Source organism: Podarcis cretensis (assembly GCF_951804945.1).
Source record: "Podarcis cretensis genome assembly, chromosome: 16".
Classification (NCBI taxonomy): Eukaryota; Metazoa; Chordata; class Lepidosauria; order Squamata; family Lacertidae; genus Podarcis; species Podarcis cretensis.
In genome coordinates this window covers 39,191,627-39,211,134 of record NC_137186.1, presented here as the reverse complement: position 1 = coordinate 39,211,134, position 19,508 = coordinate 39,191,627, and the positions used below count along the sequence as shown (strand labels likewise).

The window sequence follows — 19,508 nt, the reverse complement described above, 5'->3', positions numbered from 1 at the left end:
TCAGAGTATCAATCAAATCCCTAGAGAGGTTGCTGCTTGATCATTTAATCTGTTGTCAGGAATTCCCTTGGACTGATTGTGGGTTGTCTCCCCCCCTCTCTTTCAAAGGCCGAGAATGTCAGGCCTCGCCATGCCCTTCGGACCTCAGTGCCAGCCCTCAGTCCCCACAGAACAGCTGCTCAGGGAAAACTGCAACTGATCCTCAGATGACTGCTTTTAAGGTTGGTGGTTTGGCCTTTTGTGGTTCCTTTATTCACAGCATTAATGGCCTGGAGGAACCCACTGTTCTGCATGTGATAGCCTGGGATAGGTTGAAGGATGGTTGCTTATATAGTAATAGGATTATTTTACAAAGAATGAGGGCAGGTCATTGCCTCAAGGAGCTTACAGTATAGAAATAAAAGTACAGTGGTACCTCGGGTTAAGTACGTAATTCCTTCCGGAGGTCCGTTCTTAACCTGAAACTGTTCTTAACCTGAAGCACCACTTTAGCTAATGGGGCCTCCTGCTGCTGCTGCTGCGCCGCCGGAGCAAGATTTCTGTTCTCATCCTGAAGCAAAGTTCTTAACCCGAGGTACTGCTTCTGGGTTAGTGGAGTCTGTAACCTGAAGCATATGTAACCTGAAGTGTATGTAACCCGAGGTACCACTGTACAATGAAGATTGCAGAGGAAGTGGAGGGAAAGGTTTATTTTTCTTACACATCCCTGGTCTTAGTTACATTAAGGCAGCCTTTGCCAACCGGGTGCCCTCCAGTTGTTTTGAACTGCAGCTCCCATCAGCGCCATCCCGCACAGTCTAAGGGGTGCTGTAGTGCAAAAGATCTGGAGGGCACCAGGTTGGCAGAGGCTGCCTTAAGCCAAAAGGATGACAGGGCTGCTTTGGAGTCTTCGCCCTGGTTGTCATGGAGTCCAGCGAACTCTGAACCTTCCTAACCAACCTTTTTCTGTGGCCTGGCTGCTTCTTGGCTTGTTCACAGCTGCTGGTCTCTGGTCTTTTATTAACCTTGTTGTGCCAAGAAGTTGGTGTTGGTGTTGGCACTGGGAAAGGGCCCTTCTTGGTATTGTGGCAAAGCTCCGCTGTAGAGGTTGATGGTGAAAGTAAGGCAGCATCTATGGAAGCAACTAAAAGAGCCACATTTCTACTTGGTGCAGAGTCGCAGGATGAAGCATATTTCAGCAGAACAGAAGCGAAGGTTCAATATCAAGATCGGCTTTAGCACCCTGAACAGCTTGGTGTCAGCAAACTCTAAATCGGTAAGCTGTGTGCTGGGATCCTCCATCTCCTGTTCCATCTCTCTCACCTACTACTGCTGGCAGCATCCACCAAATCGTGAAGTTCTGTATAAACTTATACAGTCTGGCAACCTGTATAAATTCAGCAAATGTGCATCATTTGGGATGGGAGTGATTTTTGTCTTCATATGTTCTTCCAGTTTGGTTAATTAGTGTAATTTATTTTGGTTTGGCTAGTCACAAGAGCAGGAGCTGTTCAGGCAACTGGAGCCCTGCCCTAACCACTTGATTATCTTATTCTGGCTCACTTCTTTAGCTTCTGTGATTTGAACAGCCATGGCCTACACACTTTGAATCATATACCGTATTTTTTGCACCATAACACTCATTTTTTTCCTCCTAGAAAGTAAGGGGAAATGTCTGTGCATGTTATGGAGGAAATGCCTACGGGTGGCATGCCTACAGATTTTCCTCCTCTAAAAACTACCTGCGTGTTATGGTCGGGTGCGTGTTATAGAGCGAAAAATACGGTATTTACATCTGTGAGGGCTAGAAGCTTGTTTTGTATTGCTGATGAAAGCTGTTGATAAAAGCACTTCTTCATGTAGCATAGAGTTAAATTATGGAACTCTCTCCCACTGGAGACCGTGGTTGCTGACAACAAGGATAGCTTTAAAAGAGGATTCAACAGAGTCATGGAGGAGAATGCTTTCAGTGGCTTCTGGCCATTATGGCTGTGCTCTGCCTTCATGGTTGGCATACCAGTTGCTGGAAACCGGGGTGTGGGGGAGAGAGTTTTTCTTCTGCTAGAGGGTCTCCCACAGGCATTTGGTTGCCGACTGAGAACAGGTGGTTCTGTGGTCTAAACCACAGAGCCTAGGGCTTGCTGATCAGAAGGTCAGTGGTTCGAATCCCCATGATGGGGTGAGCTCCCGTTGTTCAGTCCCTGCTCCTGCCAACCTAGCAGTTCGAAAGCACGTCAAAGTACAAGTAGATAAATAGGTACCGCTCCGGCGGGAAGGTAAACGGCATTTCCGTGCACTGCTCTGGTTTCTCCAGAAGCGGCTTAGTCATGCTGGCCACATGACCCGGAAGCTGTACGCCGGCTCCCTCGGCCAGTAAAGCGAGATGAGCACCACAGCCCCAGAGTCATCCACGACTGGACTTAACGGTCAGGGGTACCTTTACCTTTACCTAGAGTGTCTCCCTCAGGCATTTGGTTGGTGATTGAGAACAGGTTGCTAGACTAGATGGGCTATTGGCCTGATCCAGCAGGCTTTTCTTACATGCTTCTCAGGATGCTGAAATCTGCTCCCATTTCTACATGCTGCAAGTTTCCTGCACTCCCACAGAATCAGGGCATAGAAATGTGTGTTTGTGCGCATGCTCAAATGGACACACACCAGTGGTTTCTCGTCCTCCTTACTTTTCCTTGAACTTTTGTAGGCACATAGCCTTAGGGCACAGTAAACATAGTTCTCTCCCCACACCTTTATCCACAAAACAACCCTGTGAGGTTTAAGCTAGGCCGGGAGGGCAACTGACGGACTGACTCAAGGTTAGGGAGCTGCCTGGTTGAGTGCAGGTTTGAACTGACACTCTGCCCTCCTCACTGCATTGACTCTCAAGTTTGCTGAGCTCACTCACAATGGGCGCCTTTTTGTATCTGCTGCAGATCAGCCATGCCCTCACACTCCAGAAGACGGTGGAATATATCGCAAAACTTCAACAGGAGAGATCCCAGATGCAAGAAGAAGCCAAGCGCCTCCGGGAAGAGATTGAGGATCTGAATGCTGCCATCATGTGAGGGTTGAAAGCCTTATGGGCTCTCTCTTTCCCTTTCTACCAGAGACAGGGGACCTTTCCCATCAGGGCCAGTATAGGCACAAAAGGGTGTCAGAATAATACTAAACGAGGGATTCAGGAAGTGAATTCCCACAGCTGTGTTTCCGCAGAAACTTAACTGGTCCCAGTGCTGCCTGGTACGCAAGCAAGGACTGGGTGTTAGGGGTAGCAGCACTTTCTTCTGTCTTCAAGTAATACCACCTGCTGGGTCAACCCAAAAGCCTTTTCTCTGTCGCAGCAACTGTTTCCAGCTGCATTGACCTTCCCAGCCTGGTGCCTGCTCTTCCACGAGGGAGGGGTCCTTCTCCGGGGGCCTCATGGCTATAGAACTCCCTCCCATTGGGACCCTGCCAAATTCCTACATTGCAGGCATTCGGAATACTCTGAAGACTGATCTTTTTCAACAGACCTTGCAGGGATGATGTTTGTTAGCTGGGTAACTGTCTGGCTCAATTAATGTTCTCTCCAGTTCTGTAATTTTATGTCAAGGGTTCTAAATTTTGTCCGATTTTTATCTTTTCTTTTGTCTGCAAGCCACTTTAGATGGGCATTTGCCCAGAAAGGATCCTGAAAGTGTTTTCAAACAAATGAATAAAGCTGTTGAAAGAAATCACCATACTACTACTACTACTTTTTATTTATACCCCACCCTTCTGGCTGGGTTGTCCCAGCCACAATACTCAGGGCCACCTCAAACCCACCAGCATAGGCACAATCACTGTTAAAACTGATCTGATTACAGTGGTACCTTGGGATGCGAACAGGATCCGTTCTGGAGCCCTGTTCGTATCCAGAAGCAAATGTAACTAGCGACAGCACGTCTGCACACACGTCGCTTTTCGACGCTTCTGCGCATGCGTGTGACGTCATTTTGAGCGTCTGCGCATGCACGAGCAGTGAAACCCAGAAGTAACGCGCTCTGTTACTTCACCTCCGTTGCCTCAACCCAAGGTATGACTGTATATAATACTCAACAGCAGTAAAAATGTTAGAACCATTCTAAACCCAGAGAAGAAAAGCAGGGTCTTCTGATGGCTGAAAAGGGAAAATTTTCTGTAAGCAAGGAGCCACCCCTGAAAAGTCCTAGTTTGGATCAGATGAAAAACAGAACAAAGCAATCTCTTGCTATTTATTCCTATCTGATCATTGGTTTTATATTTTACTTTCAATTGGTTCTTCCAGGTGGGGACTTAACTACCACAAATGGGTCATTGGCTGCAGACTTTTTAAGCCTATTGAATTTTTTATGGAAACAATAAGTTTAGATTAAGGGGATGGGGGAATATGGGCTGGCAGTGTTGTGTGAGCACTGCAGAAAAATTTGTGTGCATGAGCAGCACAGACCCTGCGATAAACACCAGCCTGGAAGCCCCCAGACTTAACAGTGGAGGGAAGCGTTTCATAGTTTTCTCTTTTTATTCTTCAGTTCTTGTCAGCAGCAGCTCCCTGCTACGGGTGTTCCCATCACACGGCACAGGTTTGATCAGATGCGGAGCATGTTTGAGGAATACGTCAGGAGCAGGACCCTGCAGAATTGGAAGTTCTGGATCGTATCCTTTTCCCATGCATGCAAATGAATGCCTGCCTTGTTGTTGGTCTGACCCTGATCTCAGTTCACTGATCTCAGCACTATCTACTCAGACAGGCAGCTCCTTGAGGGTGTCTTTTAAAGGCTTTGACTGCAGCCGCTGGGCCCTGGGCCCTTCGGCATGCAAAGCATGTGATCTGCTACTGAATTAAGAGCATGACATAAGAGCCCTTAGAACTGCTTTGTTGCATCAAGCCAAGGGCCATTGAGCTTCCAGGGCAGCCAGCTGTTGGCACCCACATCTTGTGCATAGTTAGCGATAAAGGCCACTTGCTTCAGGATGCAGATTTATAGCTTAGCTGTAGCAGTCAAGGCATGCCACTAGATTGTCCTTTAAATCTACCCAAGCGTAAGGGTCATATGAACCTGCCTTCTGCCTTGCCAGCATTTCCTATTTCAAAAGTGACTTACAGGTTGCTGGGGTTCTTTTTAATGGAAATGGCAGTAGGCCGGTATCTTTCGTGCCAAGGGTTCCACCCATCCTGAAAATGAAAGCAACATGTCATCCAGAAACCACTTTGGCAAGCAGGATGTGTTGCGCTCTCTAGGTTTTGAACTCCCTTAAAAGCCCAAGAGCATTTTGTTGAGTCAGTGGGAGAGACAACTCATCGGAAGCCTTGATGCTTTGACATAGTGGAGAGATGGGAGGGGATTCTCCAGGCTTCAGTTTAAGATTATAACTTCTCATTTCCCGTGATGTATATCAGACAGGAAGGCTCTGGCAGGAAGGGAGCGTTTTTCTTTTCTTTCTATTTCAAGACCTTGTTTGTGTCTGAGTCTTGAACATAGCTGGCCTGAAACTAATATTGCTGTCCCCAGTTGCTGCTTCTTGACTTACAGCTTCCCAAGCAGCTCCTGCTTCTACCAGTTAGATTGGTCCAGCCACAGCTGCAGAGACATCAGCATCAAACATGGCTAGAAAGTTAACTGATGGGTAATCTCTTATTTATTTGCTTAGAGCAAGCATGACCAAACTTGGCCCTCTAGATGTTTTTGGGACTACAACTCGCACCATCTCTATCTAACAGGACCAGTGGTCAGGGATGATGGGAATTGTAGTTCCAAAACATCTGGAGGGCCAAGTTTGGCCATGCCTGGCTTAGAGCATTTGTTGATTGCCCAATCAACAGAGTCCTATGGGTGGTTTGTACCAAGTTCAAAAATGCTAAAAGTACGAACGTTAAAACATAAATTGAAATGAGCAGTTCAATTTCCTGCCCCCAAGCCAGCACAAGGTATCAATTACAGTTTAAAGTGCAGTAGAAACAATCCATTCTGTGAGCAAATAGCATAGTTCTAAAAGGCCTGGGAGAATAAAAGGGTGTTTGCCTCGTATCCAAAAGCTCTTGCTGTAAGCATCAGCCAAGCCTCATTGTGTTGCGTTTCCCATATTGGGGGTGCCCCACTACAAAGTAGTGGACTGTGCAACAAATGCCATACAGCGTTGGACCATCAGCCTGGCATCCCATTTTGGCAGGAGGCAGCGAACTTGTCACTTCATTCAGGCACTGACCATGCCAGCCTTCCCCCCTGGCTTGTCCTCTGTGCCTGGTGCTCTGAATTATCAGGGCTCTGAGCATCCAGGTTCCATTCAGCTGCCCCGTGGCTTTTATTCGCTGTTGACTGATCTGCCCATCACCTTGCTCGACCCCATTCAAAAGCCACCAGTAGCTGACAGCACATCTGATAGCCGTGAATTCCAAGTGTAGTGTAGCAGTTTTATTTGATTAGCCACCATTCATAACAAAGATAAAAAGGCATTCTGATGAGTCAATTCTGCATGGCATGAAGGCCTTTTGAGAGCAAGTGAAGAAGTGGAGCAGGCCTCTAATGGAAAATTTAGTGGCTTCCAAAGAACCCCAGAATTTTAATTTTTGTTAAAGAGCATTATCCTAGTCCTCATGGTTCTGGACAGAGTACTGAAAGCACATGAGCATTAGGGATTTCTAAAGCAGATCACACAGTGCCCCATTTTAAGCAATGTGTTTCCTTTGTCAAGACTTAGCTGCCATAACTGCCCTCAGCCAGATGCACGATGAATTTTAGAACAGTCCCTGTTGTGCTTTTCTGTTGCAGAAATATGAGTCTGTATTTACTTTCCCCTTAACTCACATTGCTGTACAGTTCAGCATCATAATTAACCCACTGTTTGAAACATTCAACGGAATGGTCTCTACAACCAGCTTAGAAGAGTTGAACCAGACAGCACTGGCGTGGGTAGACCAGCACTGCTCCCTGCCTGTCCTGAGGCCAAGTAAGTAAGGAGTTGGGAGTTTCCAAGGGGGTGTTTATCACAGATTCCCTCCTGGAGCATCATAGTGGCAGCTGAAACATCAGTGGAGAGTCTCAGTCAAAGCTGTTAACTCAGCCAGTCTGGTGTAGTCTGATTTGGAATACGACTTTCATCAGCCCAAATTAGCACATCTGATGATCAGGGAAGCTGGGAGTTCCTAGTCCAGCAGCATCTGGACTAGGGGGAGATTTTTCTGTTTGCACTTTAAAAAAAATAAGCCAACTTGAATTCTGTACACTCAGGTCCTGCTTTCTGAATATTTGGTATGTGAAAGTTCATTAATCCGAACACAATGAATCAGTACCCAAACCTCTCTATACACACTGCAGATTCAGATATCCTAACAGATAATTTTTTACTTCCTTCTTTGCCCTGTGGTGGTTGGGAGAGATGGAAGAGTTCAGACAAATGGAGAGGATGTTTTCCTAGGTTTGGGGGGCTTTTTTGGGTCAAAATCTGAGGCGATTAAAAGCAGATAGTGGTCAAATGATTCTGAATATCTATGAATTCAAAATTTTCTCTCAAATTGGTTGTCAAGAGGAAATTGCTTTTGAGAGCAAAAACATGAGTTTGAAGGATTAGCACCAAGCAATGATGGAAATGATTTTTTTTCAAAAATGTATACATTCTGAGACCCATTGAATGGTGGGGAACAATGGATCCTACTACGTTACTGAAACTAACCAAACTGGAAGCCCCATGGAACAGCAGATCCCATGTGCTAAAAACAAGCTCATTCTTTGACTGTGGATCCTTATGTAGACTAAAGAAGAGGGAGGGTATCATCAGGCTTGGAGGAACTCCAGTGTTGGCAGAAGTACAAAAAAGTATTTGGAAAGAAAATGGATGTGGGGTGAGGTGAAAGATGGCGCAGCTTAGAGAGGACTGAGCCACTTACTCTTCTAGGGATAAGTTGGTATCAAGCAACAACCCCAAACTGTACAGCTACTCCTTTGTGGGGAGCTCAACCCCCAGTAGAAGAGGTAGTGTGCCCACCTTCCAGAATGGGGAACCACCAGTCCACAATAGTTTTGAGTGATACACAGTTCAGTGAGGTACAACACCCTCTGGTGTTGCATGAAATAGACTAAGATCCATTACAGCCCAAGCTGGGTACCGTATTTTTCGCTCTACAAGATGCACAAGACCATAAGACGCATCTAGGTTTGGGAGGAGGAAAACAAGAAAATAAATATTCTGAATCCCAGAAGCCAGAACAGCAAGAGGGATCACTGCTTTTGCTGCGCAGCGATCCCTCTTGCTGTTGTGGCTTCTGTGAAAGCAACGCAAAGCCTCTTCAGGACAGGGGGAACGTTCCTCCCGCTGCCCTGAGGAGGCTTCGCACAGCTATCCCAGAAGCCAGAACAGCATGAGGGATCGCTGCGCAGTGAAAGCAACGATCTCTCTTGCTGTTCTGGCTTCTGGGATAGCTGCGTAGCCTGCATTCGCTCCATAAGAAGCACACAACATTTCTTTTTAGGAGGGAAAAAGTGTGTCTTATAGAGCAAAAAATACAGTACTTTTATGATAGACTTGTTCCATTGCAAGAATCTCTCCTGTGCAGCTGTGGTCACACTTAGTATATGCACCTGTGTCTTTGTTGGAATTTTACTGCAAAGCACCCTTGAGTTTACATCACTTCTTTTGGCAAATAATCTTGGTTTCTTTCTTTTGCTTCTCTTCCCATCCTTAGTGGTTTTGAGCACTCTTCGCCACTTGAGCATAACCACCTCCATTCTCTCTGACCCGTCTCGCTTGCCAGAACAAGCTACCGAGGCAATGCGCAAGCTCAACAAAACAGAAACCTAACCAAAGGCAACAGCGTGACCTCAAGCCGCGACAGACGCCCAAGCCTTACCGAGGCCCAGAGAGACCTCCTTGTGGTTGAGTCAACTTCCAGCACATGGAGGAGGCCTTGGCACTTGGCCGAGAAAGATGTGTGGCGGTGGGGGGAGCCAAGGGGGACAATTGTTAAACGCTGTGCTTGGGTTTGGTCAAACGGGAAAGCCCACTCAGGTAACTACGCGGAGTGAGATATCTGCACCGAGCAATAGAAGCACTCCTTCAATGCAACATACTGAAAATATATGCAGTGCTGATGTTTTTCTGCAACTTGACCTCAGGCATCATGGCTCGGAGAGGAGGACGGAGGGGGCAGAGCCATGTGTTAAAAGGGAAATGCATTTCCATCTTTGTGAAATATAACTTGCTTTTATATTTTGTTACTGGACTTTTGGTCTCCCTTCTACTTGGGATTCTGGCTTCAGCCTTCACTGGCTAAGACTTATGCACCCACATGATCCGTATTGGCAGGAAACAGAGCATAAAGTTCTTCCTGCTGCCGCAGTAAAAGGCCTTTGAACCAGAACTAAGCTATGTTGGTTGGCTACGGTGGGAACAGAATGCTGGACTAGATCAGCTCTTCTCCCGTTCTTCCCCTGCAGATTTTGAAATGGCTTTGGGAAGGGGAAAGGGGCATAGTGTTTGCTTGCCTCCCACTGGACCCTGGCAGATGTTCAGGTGCATCAGAAGCAGTCCTTTGGATCCTTACTGGTGACTGGGGTGGGAAATACATTCATAACCAAAGGAGAAAATTTAAAAATTTTCACAGCTGTACCCAGAATGCAGGATGTATTTTGTTAATGTGAAATCCGCTCTAGCTTTGTAGCCTTTGGGAAGCCAAGATATGCTGTCACGCCCATCCCCTTTACACAGGAGAGTGTTTCTTTAAGCTTTGCTCATTCTGTTCATAAACAGAGACCTTTTAACTCCTGTGCAACTAGTTTAAGCTCTAGGCTGTGTGTTAGCCTTGCAAAGGGGTTCACAAAAGTTACTAACCCACCAGCAAGAAGTTCAGTAGCCTGCCTGCCCACACATCTTAATAGCCTGCTAATGGCTTCCAAAACAAAACTTGCCTGCCTGGTCACCTTCAGTGGCTTCAAGCCTGTCCCTGAAAACCCAACACAAATGACTTAGTGCCACCAGAGAGATGTGAACTGTCTTTTTAACTTTAGGAAATATGTCCCTAGAAACATGATATGTTCTAGCCATTTAAAAGCCACTTCTGTTCCTACCACCCTGCTCAGCTGTAATATTCCTTAACCAGGAGGTCACTTCAGGCTCTGGTTAACATTAACCAAGGTTTAAGGCCAGCAGAGGGAATTTACGCCTGAGAGGCAGGCTGTGCTTGGGGGGGGGGGGAGACAAGTGTCCCACAGCCTGCCTCTACCTCTACTAAGATGATGACATATGCAGACAACATCTAGAAAGAACGTATGCTTGGGGTGTGGGGTATAAAAGAAATGCCTCTTAAGATTCTGCTTGTCATCCACAGTCTTTATAATTTATAACAAGCTACAGATGCATTTCGCAGGGACACGGGTGGCGCTGTGGGTAAAACCTCAGCACCTAGGACTTGCCGATCGTCAGTTCAGCGTTTCGAATCCCCACAGTGGGGTGCGCTCCCGTTGTTCGGTCCCAGCGCCTGCCAACCTAGCAGTTCGAAAGCACCCCCGGGTGCAAGTAGATAAATAGGGACCGCTTACTAGCGGGAAGGTAAACGGCGTTTCCGTGTGCTGCGCTGGCTCGCCAGATGCAGCTTGTCACACTGGCCACGTGACCCGGAAGTGTCTTCGGACAGTGCTGGCCCCCGGTCTCTTAAGTGAGATGGGCGCGCAACCCCAGAGTCGAACACGACTGGCCCGTACGGGCAGGGGTACCTCTACCTTTACCTTTACAGATGCATTTCAGTCTGTTGCAATTTTTTCACTTGTCAAAAAGCATGGGGTTTTTTAAATCAATTAATATAACCCATTAATCGATTAAACATTGCAGCCCTACTAATAAGTATTTGTGAATTTTATAGCTGCTGAATGTACAATGCCGATTTGGCACAGATACCATTCTGCTTCCTGTTTTCATGCCCTTTTCAGCTTGTTGCATTTAATTTAGACTAGTGGTGTCTGTCTATCTGGTCATCTGTTCCAGAAGAACTCCATGCGGCTATGCAGGAGGCTGGCCTGATACTGTGAATAATTCTTCTTCCCCAACTCTTCTTATCCCAGTTGTCTCTGCACTTTGCATTTTGCTCCACCCTACTTTTAAATAATAATAATAATAATATCTGAAGTGCTTTTTAAAAGACTGTATTTTTAAAATCTGAAAGTTCACCAGGGGTCTGCATAATCCAGGACCTCCTTGGACCTACCTCCTCCTTGGAACTGGTCCTCCATAGCTGTCTCTCAGTAAGCTGCATTTGCAGGAGGAGCCGACCAGATTAGAATCATAGAATTGGAAGAGACCACGAGGGTCATCTAATCCAACCCCCAGCAGTGCAGGAATCTTTTGCCCAGCATTGGGCTTGACCCCGAGTCTCATGCTCTACTGACTGGGCTATCCCAGCTCCTTTCCCAACTCCTGGTTTCTTCTCTGAGCCCTACAGCTCCTACTTGGGTGTAAAGGGACTGGTACCATACATGCTTTCTCCACAGTGTGGGCTGCCTCTGGAGAGTCATCTTTCTCCGGTTACCCTTAGCATCCTGTTTAGTGGACCTTGTCCCTGAAGCCACAGCCATGCACATAACAATGCAATATCTGTTGAGGAGTATTTTAAAACCGACCTGCTCAATGAATTTGGGTTTTCTCTGCATCAGAATGACTGCAGGCTACCTAAAAACGTAGCAACAGTTTTGTCCTGTGACCAGCCAAGAATTCCAACTAATGTTGGAGTAGAGCATCAGTTGCCAGCATCTGCAGAGCAGCTGACAATGTGGTTTCTTTTTGGCAAGGTGGTTTCTGCTGGCTCTGGTGGCATTGGAGGGAGGGGGCTGCAGAGCTAGTAAGCGCCTTTCTCTCCCCCCCCCCCCCCGAATTGTGAGGAAGGCTCCTGAACAGTTAATAAAATAGGCAGGAGCTTCCTGGCACGGGCCAGATTTAGACTCTGGGCCACTAGTTGACCTGTTGTTGTGTGAAAAGAGCTATGAGCTCCCTTTCACCCAGTTCTGTTATTTCAATGTTTTTCTCAGACGTTGGCAGCCATAGCAGTATTTGAAGAGGATTCTTGCCAAAAAAAAAAACAAGACACAAAACCTCAAGCTGTAGTGGGGGACGGGCAGTTGTTCAGAACCGTCTCTGTTTGTGGCCCCAAGTTCCTCTAATCTCCCGTTTCTTCATATATACTTTGAAAATCCACTGCCGTCTCCTTCTAAGATCTGCAACCAACTCCAGAAACTGGCCTAGTGAACAAAGATTGATGCAGGGGAACATCCCCCGCCAATCGTCCTATTGGCTCTGGGCCTCTGCAAATTCCGTTGACCACACTGAGCAAGCAGAATTTGCAAGTGTTGCCACTTCCTGACTCTGAGAAAGAGGCTGATGCAGGAAAATGAACTGTTGTGGGTACCTGGACAGGAGACTTCACACCTGTCCAACACCTGAACAGCTCTGAAAGCAGCAGGTGTTCCTCTGTTTCAGGAGCTGTCCGTTGTCATTCCCTTGCTCTTCTCAGGTTGTGGCGCTCTGTAAACAAGAGAGGTTTTTAAACTCTCCATTTGCTGACATGTTTTCAGTTTATCTGCTGCTCTTGAGTTGCGCAAGAGCATTTAGCTTGGGAATGGAACATCCACCTTTTCCAGGAGCACTGACCATCTTTACTCTGCAAACCATAAAGAGGTCAGCCTCTTTGCTTTTCAGAAGCTGCTCTCAGGTACTTGCCTTCAGTGCAAAGATGGAGTTGGGTTCGTGAGAGTTCTTTGTGTGGAAAAGAGCTCTGCAAGAGGCCCATGCACACAGTTTTGTTCTGCCTGAGCCTCCCTGGGTGCACCAAGGATTGGCTGTTTCTCTTAGCATACAGTGGCATGAATAGTGCTGGCTTGGTTGACGCAGATGTGAACACGGCAAGGATCCTTTTCCCTTTAAGACCATCTTCCCCAACATGGTGCCCTCCAGATGTTTGAATTACAGCTCCCATTGCCACTGAATTTTGGTCATGGTGGCTGGAGGTGATGGGAATAGTTGGTCCAAATTGCATAAATGCCACTAGGCTGCGTGAAGGCTGGTTTAGTAGTTTCATCACAGCTGTCTTCACACCTCATGAGCTGAACCAGAGAAAAAACTTCCTTTTGGACCAGGGACGGGAACTTGTGACTCCAGCTCCCATCAGCCCTGACAGCCTGGCCAGTGACACCATTTGGCAGGGCACAAGTTCCCCACCCGTGTCTTGGACTGACTGTTAAGAGCTGAAGAACCCTTTCTTCTTGGCATCTAGTCTCCTAAGGGTATCACTCCATAGATGCTTAACACTGCCTACCTTTGCTCAGGTGAACCTTTTTCTTATGAACTCTACCATCATTTTCCTCAGCCAGACAGGTGGTGAGCAATCAAGATTCTGTATGGCTTTGAAAAGGTACCAGCGTTGCAGAGAGGTAGTTTCCATATGATTGTACTTTGGAAGGTTGTGGATATTTTGGGACTTGCTTTAATCTGAATGATGCTCATAAAGTTGCATTTTGCTTAATAAATGGGGTTGCAAGTAGTACAGATAATTGTATATTTCCTCAATTATTGTTCTGGGCAAAATTGCTTGTTTTGCAACTACAAATGATAAAAGCTTTTATAATTAAGTGGTTGTCTTTCTTTTCCTTTTTAATGAGCTGTGGGAGGATCTCAGACCTGCCCCTCCTTTCAGCCTTGTGAAAGATTTTTTGTTGCATGAAAATGGTGCTCCGTGGCAACCTCTTGGGTTGGTCTCTTTCAACAATGCAATTGCACTTTTTTACAACCAAAATAAATATTCTCTCTTTTTTAGGATTCCATGGCGTGTCTTGTATTGTGTCAGTTTTCAGCGGAGGCATAGAGTCTCTGTGGTGATACATCTGGTTTAGACTTCTGTTCTGCCCCATCCCGAGGATTAGGGAGCTGCAAAGTATAATGAGAGCTCCAAGCCATTAAGATGCAATATTAAATTGTGGCTGTTGCCTCTTACGATGCTGAGTCTGAGACAAGCCTCTTTGAAGGAGAGGTCTTGCAGAAGTTCCACAAAATGCTTGATGCTTAGATTTTTGCAAAGAGAAGACAGGTCTGCATTGCATAACATGAGCCCCACCACCCATCTCACGCTTTTGTGTGTGTAAAACTCATCTTTTTCTGGGGTCTTAAAAAACCCCAGGACTCGGGGCAGAGCGCTTGACTTCTGGAGGTAATGCACTATCCTCTTCTTCAACCTCAAGCACCATGAAAACACAGTATCTTGTTGCTTCCACAGCCCAGTTCTCCAAGCTGTGAGTCTTCAGAGATGTAGCATTGGAGAGGTAAAACATTTTGTGACCAACGGTTTCTTAACTGTTTGTAGGTGCAAATATTTGTAGGTGCAGTCACAGCCTTCACATCCCAACAGATACTGCTCCCCCATCAAATTCTAGGGAATGGGGCATGCACCCTAACTATGCATCCAGAGTTCCTCTCTGCTGCAACCATTTGAGCCACTTTCTTCATTTATGTACAGTGGTACCTCGGGTTAAGTACTTAATTCGTTCTGGAGGTCCGTTCTTAACCTGAAACTGTTCTTAACCTGAAGCACCACTTTAGCTAATGGGGCCTTCTGCTGCCGCCACGCCGCTGCTGCACGATTTCTGTTCTCATCCTGAAGCAAAGTTCTTAACCCGAGGTAATATTTCTGGGTTAGCGGAGTCTGTAACCTGAAGCATATGTAACCTGAAGTGTATGTAACCCGAGGTACCACTGTACAATGAAGATTGCAGAGGAAGTGGAGGGAAAGGTTTATTTTTCTTACACATCCCTGGTCTTAGTTACATTAAGGTTACATACGCTTGAGGTTACAGACTCCGCTAACTCAGAAATAATACCTCGGGTTAAGAACTTTGGAACGAATCACCGTAAGTACTTAACCCAAGGTACCACTGTACCAGTTTTTCCCCTGATGAGTGCTTTAAGCAAGCCAAGCTAACCATGCCGATGCCACCAGCATTTTGAACAGTTCCAGCAGTCCTATAGTATTATTGCGTGCATTTCCCCCCCTTCTGCTGCCTTGGAGTTTTGTTTTTTTAAAAAAGTTTCTGCAAGGTGGTTTTGTGCCTCTTGGTGATAAATCACGTTTATGCTTGAAGAATCTGCGGGCAACCACACTTTCCTCCGTAAGACAAACTTGCTGCATCAACTTCTTTGTAAGCAACAAAGAATCGGAATAATCAAATCAACACCATCAAGCTTTCTCAGAGTTGCAGGTCTGCAGGTCACACTTATTTTGAGTGTGCATGAGTAGGATGCTTGCAAATGTCTGCAGATCTGCTAGCCTGATAAATGGGGAGTGAAAAAAAGCCATGCTGTGCAGCTCATTACAGTGATGATATATTGTAAAGGCTTACTTTACAATAATTTAAAACAAATAAGCTAGTGCTAACTGAAGTAAAATACTAAGTTTTGAGGGACTTTAAGGACCAGCAGGTTTCTAACTTTGAAATTTACCATTGTTATAAGAATTTTAAGGTCTTATATACCGGTAGGTAAAGGTAAGGGGACCCCTGACCATTAGGTCCAGTCGTGGCCGACTCTGGGGTTGTGGCGTTCATCTCGCTTTATTGGCCGAGGGAGCCGGCGTACAGCTTCCGGGTCATGTGGCCAGCATGACTAAGCTGCTTCTGACAAACCAGAGCAGCTCACAGAAACGCCGTTTACCTTCCCGCTGGGGAGGTACCCATTTATCTACTTGCACTTTGACGTGCTCTCGAACTGCTAGGTTGGCAGGAGCAAGGACCGAGCAATGGTAGCTCACCCCGCCGCGGGGATTCGAACCACCAACCTTCCGATCAGCAAGCCCTAGGCTCTGTGGTTTAACCCACAGCGCCACCCATGTCACAGCGCCACCCATGTCCCTCAAGGTCATATATATATATATGAATGATGTTCATAAATGTACCAAGCAAACACATACAAATATGTAAACCACATGTCTGAAACCCACAGAAAAGTCCTGAAACCATTTTCTCTCTCCCAAAATGACCTCAAATATTTCTCTGCAAGGTCGAAGGAAATGGGAGATGTCCCTATTGTCTCTTTCACAAATAATGTCTTAAGGTCACATTTAAGCTATGAATAGGGTGAGCCTGTCACCTGGATTCAGGAAAACAAAAGACTGGCAGGATGCCCAGGTAATCCAATCAAGTAACCTAGCAGACAGGAGAAAAAACAATGTGCTCACATTTCTGTTGTAGTCCGCCCCTTCTCTGATGTATTAAGGGGGTGTCTTGGGCTACGCCCCTTCTGTGATGTATGCATGATGTTTCTGGGGAGTGGTCTTGAGCTACATAGGGTGGGCAGTTTCAAAGTCTATATAAGGGCTTGCACACCTTTGTCCTGGGTCCCTCCCTCCCCTCCCGTGTGTGCTGGGGAGCACCCTGTTGCAACAGCTTTAATAAAGAATGAATGAATTCCTAGGCCCCACAAATAACCCAGAGATGCATTTTAAATAAAAGCACACATTCTACTCATGTAAAAACACGCTGATTCTTGGACCGTCCATGGGCCAGACTGAGAAGGCGATTGGGCTCTGTTGGTTGGCCTCTGTTATTTTCTCCTACTGATAGAGAACCTACAAAAGGACTCTATATGGGCCCTTGGGTACCCCATAAGGGAAAAGGAGCAGTGTTTTTCTTATAACCATCAAATATTAGAGACTCTTCTAGATGATTTCTTTATTTGGCTTTCATCAGTCCAGTCTTTATTGATTGAGCATTTGGTTTGATTTGCTTCCAGGGTGTTTACACAACTTCCTGTTAATCTATTAGATCATCCCACGCTTTTCATTGCATTTCCCCCATCAATATCCAAACCACACAGAGTTCAGTGTGTTTGTGTGTGTGTGTGTGTGTGTGTGTGTGTTGTAGAGGAGTTGTTACACTATTAGGGCAACAGAACACTTCAGGTCACAGAAAAAGCAGTATTCAAAAGCAGAAAACAAGTTCCATTATGCACTTGACTCCCACAAAATAGTGCCATTCTGGAGATACCTAAGTCAAGATTTATGCTGAGATTCAAGAAGTTGTAAAATAAGAATGAAACTTGACCTTTGCAAGAGATTTAGTGAAACCTCTATGTAAATGTACCAGTAATTTCCCGAACAGAAGATGTTCCTGGCAACTTTACCAGTGACTATTAAGGAACCTTTGCAGTCATTCTGGGTCCTGTTAACTCTCCTCAAACCCCTCAAACTCAATGTGCATGTCACGTTCTATTTTTGTCTTGTTTCTTTCTACATTTTGTTTTCTTATTTTTTTCTATAACACTTTTATTTCTTTATAATTGAAATTCTTTCAATAAAATATTAATACCAATAAAAAACCACCTTAATGCACCAGAAACAAAAAGTTCAGATGGTGAGACTATCCAAAGCCAGGTTTACAGGGTCTAAAGAAAATAAACATGGGAGCTGAAGGTGGTAGTAGTATTTTTACCAGCTGCTCCTGTAGATCCTCCATTTTGATTCACCGTCAAACAGCTCCTACCATCTGAAAGTTCCTCCTGAGGTTTAGTCGGAATCTTTCTTCTCGCAACATGCAGCCATTGGTTTGAGCCCTCCAGAGCAGGAGAAAACAAGCTTGTTCCCTCTTCCATAAGATATTTGAAGATGGCCATCGTATCTCCTCTCAGTCTCTTCTTTTTCAGGCTAAACATACCCCAACTCCTTAGACAAGGTCTCCCACCTGCCATTTTAATATTAAAACGATGTAACATTCCTGATGGTGTTAAAAGAATGTTAGTGTTAGAATCCATAGCTACGTCCATTTCATTCAGATGCTGCAAAATGGCAACCTCATGGGCGCACCGATGAAACATGCTGGAGCTTACTTCCAAGTAAACATGCTGCAGGGTTCACCTGCATGTATCCTGCATTGCTGGTGTCACTTCAATAATCCTCATCTCTTTTCTGGGTATGCAGTGGCTCCAGCACATTTCCATGCTTGGAAGAAGTTACTGAGAAAGTCTGTGCAGCAAATGAGATCCACAGCACAATCCTCTCTATGTTTACTCTGAGAACAGTCCCTGTGAATTCCATGGGGCTTATTCCCAGGGAAGTGTGGACTGCAGCCTGGGGTCCACAGTCCCTTCCAGGGGCCACATGTCAAGGGTGGACGAGCCCAGAGGTGCAGCAAGTAATGCAGATTTGCCTTTCTACTGCACAGCCCCAGAGATGCTGTTCTCCATCCAGGGAAGCAAGAGGCATCCTCAAGTTTCGGGGACACCTTTCAGACAGGCAGAAACACTCACGGGGGGGGGGTGTAGAGCAGGGCCTGGGAGGAGGGTGGCTGGGGGGACCCCGAGGCCCAGGAGAAAGTGGCCGGGGGCTCCCCAGCTTCTCTGTGCAATGAGAACCCTCCAAACTCTCAGACAGCCTCCAAGTGTCCCTATTTTCCAGGGAAGGCCCTGATTTAGAGAAGCTGTCCAGGATTCTGATTTGATCCCAGAATGTCCCACTTTTCCTTAAAGGTAAAGGGATCCCTGACCATTAGGTCCAGTCGTGACCGACTCTGGGGTTGTGGCGTTCATCTCTCTTTATTGGCCGAGGGAGCCGGCGTACAGCTTCCGGGTCATGTGGCCAGCATGACTAAGCCGCTTCTGGCGAACCAGAGCAGTGCACGGAAATGCCGTTTACCTTCCCGCCGGAGCGGTACCTATTTATCTACTTGCACTTTGAGGTGCTTTCGAACTGCTAGGTTGGCAGGAGCAGGGACCGAGCAACAGGAGCTCACCCCGTTGCGGGGATTCAAACCACCAACCTTCTGATCGGTAAGCCCTAGGCTCAATAGTTTAACCGACAGCACCACCCGCGTCCCTTAGGACATCCCTATTTTCATTAGAGAAATGTTGGAGGGTATGGAATTATCCCACCCCCCAAGCTGTCTGAAGGCAGCCCTTTATAGGAAAGGGCCCCGCCCCCAGTGTTTAATGTTTTACAGTGGTACCTCGGGTTACAGACGCTTCAGGTTACATACGCTTCATATTACAGACTTCGCTAACCCAGAAATAGTACCTCAGGTTAAGAACTTTGCTTCAGGATGAGAACAGAAATCATGCTCCGGCGGCGCAGCAGCAGCAGGAGGCCCTATTAGCTAAAGTGGTGCTTCAGGTTAAGAACAGTTTCAGGTTAAGAACAGACCTCCAGAACGAATTAAGTTCTTAACCCGAGGTACCACTGTATTATGTTTTTATATATGTTGGAAACTGCCTAGAGTGGCTGGGGCAACCCAGTAAGATATGTGGGATATAAATAGTAAAATTATCATTATAGAATGGGAACGTCCCTACTTTCATTGGAGAAATGTTGGCGGGTATGAACTCTCGGGTGCTGAACAGATGCTTTAAGGTCCCAGGTGAGTTCCCAGTGCATTTGGAAAGTGGGCGTGTGCATAACAGGCAGTGCAGAAACCTTTGAATGCTAACCTATAAAATGTTAAACATACAATTTAACTTTAAATAGCATGATTTTATTTTGTTGTGAATCTTAAAAGGTGGCTTACAAATACATAAATAAATAA

At 46.1% G+C, this 19,508-nt stretch overlaps 1 protein-coding gene across 2 annotated transcripts in view; it reads left to right on the top strand.

Annotated features, from left to right (window-relative positions):
• MLXIP (MLX interacting protein) overlaps window positions 1-13,767 on the top strand; it is a 59,890-nt gene extending 46,123 nt beyond the window's left edge. For both annotated transcript variants that reach the window (XM_079956557.1, XM_079956556.1), the window contains 6 exons: window positions 109-221; window positions 1,154-1,255; window positions 2,910-3,037; window positions 4,506-4,629; window positions 6,792-6,921; window positions 8,654-13,767. In XM_079956557.1, coding sequence (XP_079812683.1) covers window positions 109-221; window positions 1,154-1,255; window positions 2,910-3,037; window positions 4,506-4,629; window positions 6,792-6,921; window positions 8,654-8,769 — 713 coding nt within the window. In that variant the 3' untranslated portion in view covers window positions 8,770-13,767. The remainder of the gene's footprint in view (window positions 1-108; window positions 222-1,153; window positions 1,256-2,909; window positions 3,038-4,505; window positions 4,630-6,791; window positions 6,922-8,653) is intronic.
• Window positions 13,768-19,508: the final 5,741 nt, after the last annotated feature.